This window comes from Fragaria vesca, linkage group LG2 (assembly GCF_000184155.1).
Source record: "Fragaria vesca subsp. vesca linkage group LG2, FraVesHawaii_1.0, whole genome shotgun sequence".
NCBI lineage: Eukaryota > Viridiplantae > Streptophyta > Magnoliopsida > Rosales > Rosaceae > Fragaria > Fragaria vesca.
In genome coordinates, this window is record NC_020492.1 from 17,250,534 (window position 1) to 17,260,335 (window position 9,802).

General features: G+C 39.5%; 1 protein-coding gene across 1 annotated transcript; it reads right to left on the reverse strand.

Annotated features, from left to right (window-relative positions):
• Positions 1-1,352: 1,352 nt before the first annotated feature.
• On the reverse strand, positions 1,353-3,864 carry LOC101299743. Its single transcript, XM_004292577.1, has 4 exons — positions 3,420-3,864; positions 2,088-3,359; positions 1,843-1,961; positions 1,353-1,757 (listed from the first exon to the last, which is right to left on the reverse strand). The coding sequence occupies exons 1-4, from the start codon at positions 3,862-3,864 to the stop codon at positions 1,353-1,355; spliced, it is 2,241 nt and encodes a 746-aa protein (XP_004292625.1).
• Positions 3,865-9,802: the final 5,938 nt, after the last annotated feature.

Genomic DNA, 9,802 nt, shown 5'->3' on the forward strand with positions numbered 1-9,802 from the left:
TCTCTCTCTCTCTCTCTCTCTCTCTCTCTCTCTCTCTCTCTCTCTCTCTCTCTCTCTCTCTCTCTCTCTCTCTCTCTCCTCTAGCCGAGTTGCTCCACCAAAAACTCGAAACCTCAGACCGACGATCGACGCCGGCAACCGACGATCAGCCTCTCCTCCTCCTCATCCGGATCCAGCCTCCTCAAACCTCTCACCTCCGCTCAAAACACATCGACCTCTTCTCTCTCTCTCTTGAAGCAGAGACGCTGCCTCAACGGCGAAGCCATCGTTGGCGGGATCTCTCCGGCGACGACGACGACAACGATCGTGACATTCACGGCGACGACGACGAGGAATTGCGGCAACCATTCCACCTCTCTCTCCTCTCTCGATCTATCTCTCTCTCACCGCCGTTTCTCCCATCGCCGGAATTGACCGGATCTCCTTGTCTGCCGGAGCCGCTGCCCTGCCTTCAAGGAGGCCGTCAGTGAAGGCCGGGTGCCCAGGTCAGATATGAGGGAAGGAGAAATTTCTTAAGGTGGGTGGAGATTTGTGTGTGCCTGTGGTGTACGTTAGGAGGAGTAGAAGTAGAGGAAAGGGACGTATGATCTCTGAAGAGGCAGCTGGAGACAATTGGGTTTCTCTTCCGAACCGTTTGTCTCCTCTACATCTCTTCTCTCTTTTACTCTTCTTTTTTGGTTTCTTTGATTATTTCGCGTCGATTTGGTTTCTGGGTGGGTGTAAAGAGAGAAAATTACGTCGGGGGTGTTGGTCTGTTTTGGGAAGTGCAGGTTGTAAATCTGTGAGATCGGGGACGAAAATCTGGAAGGCTTGAAAGAGAAATTTTTTGCCGTGATATAATGTTTACTAGAGGTTAGTAACTGATTATTGGGGTCAGTAACCAAGATTATTGGGGGTCAGTAACTAATTATTAGGCAATGGTCTAAAAGGCGCTAGGCGCTAGGCGGGCGGCGACCCATAGCCTAGCGCCTGGACAGCCTAGGCGGGGACTAGGCGGGGACTAGGCGATTTACTTTTTTCATATTTAATTAATATATATAATAATTAAACCTAGTAAAACATGAGTAAATAAAAAAAATTGGCATGACTTTTCTCTAAAAGTGAGCAACCAAACCTGCAAATTTACAAACAAATATGATTTCTAATTGAAAGCACCCTTAACTCTTGAATGCTCATCATAATCACCACACAACAACTTTAAAATAGCATATTTCAAGTGTTCAAATGTAAATAGCGCAAGCAATCCAAGCATACAAGTTTACAACTTCCATAAGTGCATAGCAAATATCTTAATAAAAATAAATCTAGTGAAGAGTTCAAAATAGTCAAAGTGCTCAAAATAACTTGCAAACCTATGAATCCACTTCTTCTTCTTCACCATATCCCTCTAATATTCCTTCGTTATCGGACTCAAAATCAAAATCAATCTCATTACCCTCCTCTTCCTCTTCATCCGAGTCTTCAAGTTCTTCACCAAGTTCTCTTACCTCTTGGAGCCTAGCACTTCTCCTAGGTGGAGCACTACTATCAACTCCCGATTCATCTCCAACCATGTCATTGGTAAGATCGGAATCCACATCTTCATCACCATCCTCAACAATCCATCCTTGTGCCATACTAGCCTCACTAGCAAGTAGCACATCCACTCCCTTCTCCTTTTGTCTTCTCTTTTTGTTGATGATCTTTGCATTGAATTGGACATATACTAAATTGTTCAACCTTCCGGTATCTAATCTATTCCTTTTTTTGGTATGGATCTACATTTAAAAATAATAGTTAGAAATTTATTTAGACAACAACTAAATATGTACACACTAACTTAGTAAGAAACTAAGAACTAACCATTTCAAAAGTGCTCCAATTTCTCTCACAACCGGATGAACTTGTAGTCAAGGAAAGAATTCTTTTAGCCATTTTTTGCAATTTAGGCACACTATTTCCATAAAGATGCCACCATCCAACTAAAGAAAAGAAACCAAAAACAATAACAAATGAAAAATTAGTAAACACATGCGCAAAAAGAGAAACAAGTAATCAATATAATGAAGATAAAACAATTAGTTCTTATTTAGTTCTTAGTTTCTTACCCGGATCATAAGTATCATCATTTGTTGCGCACCCCATCTTAGCCAATGCTCTTCCAAAACCATCTTCTTTCTTCATGTACTTCAATAATTCTTTATTTGTCACCTCACTTTGGCTTGCATAATCATCGGGGAAAAATGATTCCACACAATTGAAAAACCCATTCATCACCACATTATCATTTTCTATGCTCGGATCCTTATAAGTATAATAAGGGTTCAATAGGTAGGCCGCCAAATGAAGAAGACCATCTAATCGACCACGACCTTTCCCATCAATGATATCCAAAATTGGGCGAAAGTGAAGTTCTTGATTCTTGAATGCCTCTTTAATCTCCTCTTTTGCTCTATATAACTCTCCATACACAAAACCCATAGAGGGCTTCTTATCTCCATCAACAAGGCGAAGCACCTTAACTAAAGGAGCAAAGACCTTTAAGCAAAGAGTTACACCATTCCAAAAAGCGGCACTCAAAGCGGTATTAAATGCCGCTTTCCCCTTTGCATTTTTTGAATGCTTGCTTGCACTCCATTCACTTCTAGCAACCATAGCCCTCAACTCACTTTTCTTCTCCATCAAACTTTGTAAAGTTAGAAAAGCGGTTGCAAATCTAGTGACTCTCGGCCTCACTATATCTTTTTTCTTAGTAAACCTCCTCATCAATGATAATGTCTTGTGATGTGCATAAATGTAGATGGTGAATGCCTTAGCCTTCTCAATCACCCCTTTGAATCTAGGTTGGTTCCCAATTCCTTGAAGCATAAGGTTCAAGGTGTGGGTTGCACATGAAGTCCAAAATATGTTTGGCCTCTTCAACTTCAACAAGTCACCAGCGGCCATATTATTTGAAGCATTGTCCGTTACCACTTGAACTACATTTTCCGGCCCAACTTCTTCAATGCACTTGTCCACATACTCAAATATATAGGAACCGGTGTGTGCTTCATCCGATGATTCCTTAGAAGAAAGAAAAGTAGTGCCTTCTTTGCAATTGACACACAAATTCATGATACTTCTTCTTCTCCTATCGGTCCAAGCATCCGTCATAATGGAGCAACCATTCAAAGCCCATTCTTCTTCTTGCTTCTTCAATAGGCCTTTAGTTCTCTCTACCTCTTCCTTTAATAATGGCTCTCTCAATTGGTATTGGGTTGGAGGGTTGTACCCTGGGCCAAATTGACCAACCACTTCCACAAACCTTTTAAAGCTATCATTATCAATAGCATGGAAAGGAATACCGGATTCATACACCCAACGAGCCAAATATTGATGCACTTGATGTGTTCTTTGCTTCTAAAGTGCATCATTAATATTTTGCTGCCTTGTATTCTTACTTCCACTCAATGAAGAATCCGGATTGATGATGGATACAAAACTATCCATAGGTCCAATAGTACAGGGGGGTTTTTTGGGCCCTAGACACCCTTCAACTTCTTCATCCCCTTCAAGAATAACCTCTTGCCTCACTTCTTGTTCACGTTGAAACTTTTGTTTCTTCTTAGTTTGTGCTTCATCAATAGCCTGCTTACACTTCTTCTTATCCTCATCCGAAGACTTATTACAAGGAGCTACATTCCCCTTTATGTGAGCAATATGTTGCTTAAGCCGGTATATTCCACCACTAAGTACTTTCCCACATAACTTGCACTTCACCTTGTCTACATTTGAAGGGTTCACCAATGCCCCAAATTCCCATTCAACATCTTCATAATTACGCTTCAAAGACGTATCTATCTCTGTCATTGGATTTGAACCTCCGGAAGATGTAGTACCAGCCATTTCCTAACAAGAAACAAGCCAACTCCAATCACATTTTTCCTGTTTCTCAGTTTCTCCAATCACACTGATACAGTAACACTATATCACATCCAACTTCCAACAGATTATCATATATCAGATTATCAGTAACTCAATAAGTCTGCCCAACACCAACAATCTAACACACTAACACTAACAATATGTTTATAACTCTATATAGATATTGATAAAATGATTGAATGATTTCATATTTTCAGTAACACAGAAGTGACAAAACTATATTCTATATGACTACATATATTGATTCATTGATTGAATGATTTGAAATTTTGAATTGAGAACAACTGAACTGAGAAGTACTCACTAATCAAGTAATCAGAAGTTTATTCATACAATCATACTAGAAATCAAAACATAAGACTGATAAGAGATGATGACTAATTGAACCGAGAAATTCATACCAGATGATGTCTACAAGACTCCAACTGCGCACCAACACTCCCCAACAGATTGAACAAAGCAATGAGAGTATAGATTGAGTTGTTGACCGTTGACCGATTCTCAGCTGTATAAGGAATTAAGGAGGAGAATCAAATCTCAACAACACAACAAGCCAAAAACTCATTGAAGTAGAGATTTGAGCTTTGAAGAATTACCTATCAAGACTCAAGAGAGTGCGCCATGATTCCATGAACAAGAGAGAGGACTCAGAGGAGAGAGATAGAGAGTCGACAATGAGGTCGCTGACCGGACGAGCGACGAGCGGACGACGAGCGGACGAGGCGGAGGCAGAGAACGACGAGCGGACGAGGCAGAGAACGACGAGCGGACGAGGCAGAGAACGACGAGCGGACGAGACAGAGAACGACGAGCAGACGAGGCAGAGAACGACGAGCGGATGAGAGACGACTCCGACGAGCAGACTAGGCGGAGGCGTGGAGCTCAAAGTCGAAACAGAGGACTGGGACTAGGAGGAGAATGATTTGGGAATTAGATTAGGTAGACTGGCTGAGCTGCGTTTTTGTTTTATTGGTTTTTTTTTTTTCGCCTGGTTCGCCTGGTCCTTGGTCACCTCGGACCCGCCTTCTTCGCCTGGGCGGTCCCTGGGCGGCTGGCCGCCTCCCTTTGACGACTTGGAGAAAATCCGGGCGGCAGAGCTCCGCCTACAGCCTGGGCGGCGCCTTTTAGAAGACTGTTATTAGAGGTCAGTAACTAATTATTAGGGGTCAGTAATCAAGATTATTGTGGGCCAGTAACCAATTATTAGGGGTCAGTAATCAAGATTATTGTGGGTCAGTAACTGGTTATTGGGGGTCAGTAACCCAGTTATTACGGGTCAATAACTGATTATTGCGGGTCAGTAACTGATTATTAGGGGCAGTAACCAAGTTATTTTGGTCAGTAACTGATTATTGGGGGTCAGTAACTGAGTTACCGGTGACGGGAATTTGGCGACCGAAGAAAATTTGAGTTACTAGGGGTCAGTAATTGATTATTGGGGGTCAGTAATCAAGTTATTGGGGATCAGTACGTAACTAATTATTGGGGGTCAGTAACTGAGTTACCGGTAACCGGAATCCGGCGACCAGAAAAAATTTGAGTTATTGGGGGTCTGTAACCGAGTTACCGGTGACCGGAATCCGATGACCGGGGAAATCCGGCAATCAAAGTCCGGTGACCGGAATCCGGCAGCCGTTGACCGGAGTCCGGTGAGGTTCCGGCCAATTATTCTCTCTCTTCCACTTTCTCTCTCTATGCATGTTTAAGGAATGAGGGTAAAATAGTCTTAAAATAATATGGTTTGTTAAGACTTTAGTAAATATTTGTGCATTTGGGCATATAAAATGTTACCTTATATTGAAATGGGCTAATAAAAAAGATTGTTATTGGAATGGGGAATGAGATGTTTAAATTAATTAGTACTAAATGGGCATTTTTTCTAAAAAAAATAAAATTTTGTCGACACTGGATATGAACCCTTTCGGACCAGAACCTTAATCTGGCGCCTTAGACCAACTCGGCCATATCAACAACCTTGTTAGATTGGCGAATTATTTATATATCAACTATGATGAACATATGGACATTGTATTTGTGAGGTTCATTGGAAATTCCAAGTCTGAGGGTGATTACATAAATGCAGTACAAAGGAGTGGTTGTCTTTGTCTTGAAAGATCTTAGCAAGCATGCACGATTGAGGAGGCAATCATGTCATCTTCTACCGGCAGTTATTGGCCATGGCTTCCAAGCGTCGACCTTCTGAATCTAGACAAATTAATACCAATCACCCATTATATTGGCTGTGGTGTAGTTTGCAAGCACTGCATGGCAATCTGCTGCTCTACATCAGAAGCACGCAGCGCCGCCTCAAATCATGTCACAGCAAGCAGCAGCTCGCCATGTTGTTGATTCCCACTAAATACATCCGCATATATGGGTGGTTTGGTTTAAGGCCTCACGTTTGGATAGCTAATCAGGACGATTTCACAGTAATATATACACTCTTAAACCCTTTCACTGGAGCTGGAGGTACCATCAACCTGGACCTGCTATATCGGAAACCCTAACATTTTTCACGAAATCTATAGTTAATCTTAATCAAGAAGGTAAAGGTTGTATTATTTGCTGACCCGCTTGTTTGTTTCCTAATGATTCTGAAACCTGAAGTTCTGGTAATAGTATATTATCATGCATGCAGATTCTAGTCTGGCCCTTTTCAAGTCGGGAGAAGACGGTTAATTAGAGTGGCTCGACGATCATGTTCTTGCAATTAATTTCAATTCAAAACCATAAACCGGATAATACAACGTCGCATCATGTCATTTGTCCTGCAATCGAAATCGTAAGTTCGTAACAAAAACTAGGAAGATGCGGTGTGGAAGGAGAGAGAGAGAGAGAGAGCTAGAGGGAGGATACGGGTGACTTGTCCTGAAGTAAAATTTACGAAATCTTGTTGGGTAGCTTGGATACCATACCTCTTTATTATTTCATTCAAAACTCTTTAAACCAACGTACTCTGATTTCTCTGAAGCCCTGCAAAGCTTCCTTTATGATTCATATGGTTGGCTAGCTACCTCTCGATCAGTTCACCCTCATCATTTACTTGTCCAGGCCATATTTGCTTCTATTTTAGGGTTTAATATATGGACACCATAGTCCTGATTTGGAGTATCTTCCAAGTCTGATCGAGTTTTTTTTTTTTTAAAAATTAAAAAAAAACTTGAAATATGGAGGGCCATGATCGACAAAGCACAATAAGAGAAAGAATTGTGGCAAGCTTTTGCCGACAACTGTCTCTATTATAGCATGTTTCGTGTGCAAGTATATGTACTGTGTGCTTATAAAAGCTTCAAATTTGTTAATTAGAGTTTGGATCAAGTAGTTTACCAAAGTTATTTACACGATAATGCTTGAGCAAAGCACTAAACTCAATTAAGGAAAACATTTGCATGTAAGATCATAGAATTTCTTCTATCAACAAAAAAAAAAATGCATAAAATAATAAGGGAATATGATTAATGCCGCTCAACTAGCTAGCTAGATTTATCAGACCTTAAATCTGACCAACAAATCTTGTTCGACCAATCAATCTCATATATGAACAAATTTAATGAATACGAGTATATTATTATTATGTGTTTATAGATGAAAACCAAGATGTAGTTTTACTTGTATTATTTGTAGCTAGCTAGTTAGTCGTTTTCGGTCCCTTAAATTCCAGCTACCCTTTCAAAAACATAGTCCCAGTGACTTCATTATTTCCTTTTACACTAGACGAACAATGGTTCTGATTAATAAGAATGGGATCTAGCTAGCTCGATTGCTTTCTACTGGGGTTTCCCTTCTAAAATTCGCAGATTCAGAGAAAGCAAAAATGGTGCTTGCATGGATGGCAACGTCGACTGTTGTTGCAAGGTCCAGTGTTATGATTATAAGCATCGAACTCCTCATCTACCTACCCGTAAAGGATGAATGAGACAGTAGTTCGATCTGATATGACTCCTTATGAATTTATTCCTTATGTAGAAATCTCTCCTACTCCTACCTACTCATAACTACAAATCTACAATGTAATGTAATGATCGTGTTTGATCGCTACGTTATTACTCAGACACACCTCTAAGCTAAATGTCTGAAACGTAACGACTTGTTACTTTCCATAATTGTTTTCTTTGTTCTTTTACTTACTCATACTCTAAGTAATGCAGTAGCTTTTACGTATGGATCTTCAAAGTCTTGAATACGTGAAATTAATCATTTTATTAGCTACAGGAATATGCTAAATATGTATACTAATGGACCACGATCATATTTAGCTAAAGGGTAGTACTAATCATGGAACACAATTACATTTAGCTAAATATGCATATGATGATACATTCATATCCATAGCTAGCTAGTACGTTAACCTTTGAATCGTTCTCAACAAATAGTTATTAGGGTACGTCATATGAATCCCACATCGGGAATATGAGACATTACTTGTGGGTTTATAAGGGTTTGAGCCACTCCACCCATAGTCAATTGGTTTTGGATGTGAACCCACTACTTTATCATGGTATCAGAACGGGTTAGCCACGTCCATGTGTGAAACCCAATGGCCACACGAACTCCACATCACCTAAATGTTGTCCACGTGTTGGGCTTGAAAATTCGTCACACGTGCGGGGGCGTGTTGAGATATAAATTCACTGCCAATTGGTTTTGGATGTGAATCTCAGATTACTTTATCAATTAGCAAATTGAAGAGGCCAATTGGTTTTGGATGTGAATCTCATACTACTTTATCAATTAGCATATCGAAGAGGCTAGCGTCAAGGAGAGAGCGGAACTTCTAAAACAATTTAGACAATAATCGACTGCCTGCACAAAAGCCAAGTGGAAACAACAAGAGAAAGCGTTTCTATGTTTCTATTTAAGTTTCTCCATTGAAACTATGCTTAATTAAGCCTCAGTCATCAAATTATTAAAAGCAATGGTGTGTTTGAAAACTATACATCGTATAATAATTTTTTACGGTTGGTTGATGACTTCAAAACTTGAAATTAGGATCACTACATCCTTTTCACTTATTACGATCGTCTGACTGAAGAAAAATATGATCATATATCTTATGCAGTTTTCTAGTTAAGACGTCAAGCAAAGACTTGGTCCAATGCCGTCTACTTCTTGCTCATTGAGGCAACCAAAGCCAAAATATATATATCAGACACTGCTTCTGTGTTCGTCTATCTGATTGCTGTCTACAATATATTGAGACATAATAGTTTTCGTGCACGATCTATTATTTCTTTGTTTATAGATGATTTCTATATGCATAATACTATATCTTCTCATAAAAGTAAAAACAAAAACATTTATAATATATGGGGTGTGTAAGACAATGTAGACAGCAATCGATCTTTTAGAGTTTGCCAGTTCGATTGGCTCAATCAATCGAGATCTGAAGTACGTGAACTATACTGTAATATGCATTCAACCTCGCTCCTAAGTTTCTTGATCTGTTATTTCTCATTCCACAGAATGCACATTTTGTTTTTCATTTTCATATAAACGCTTAAGAATAAGTAGGCCACCAGCTGGTTCAACTTCCTTATATGTTGCATATTCATAACTAGGGTATACATTGATCGCGTTTTCTCCTATCATTCATCTCACCAGAGACCACAATTAGAATGGTAAAAAAAATTAAACAATAATGTCACACAAATATAAATCTTGGATATTTAACACTAAACTACTATTTGAAGGTACAAATGATAAAATAGTCTTCAAATGTTTTACATGATAAAAAGATCACCATTAAAACATATTACAAGATAAGATGGTCACCTCAAAACATCTTAAATGATAAAAATGTTTATTTTCACTCTTTTTATATGACCATTCTACCCTCCTATCCAATTTAACCCTAAACCTGTTTTTGATCGAGATCTCAGTTTCGTCCTCTCTCTCTCTC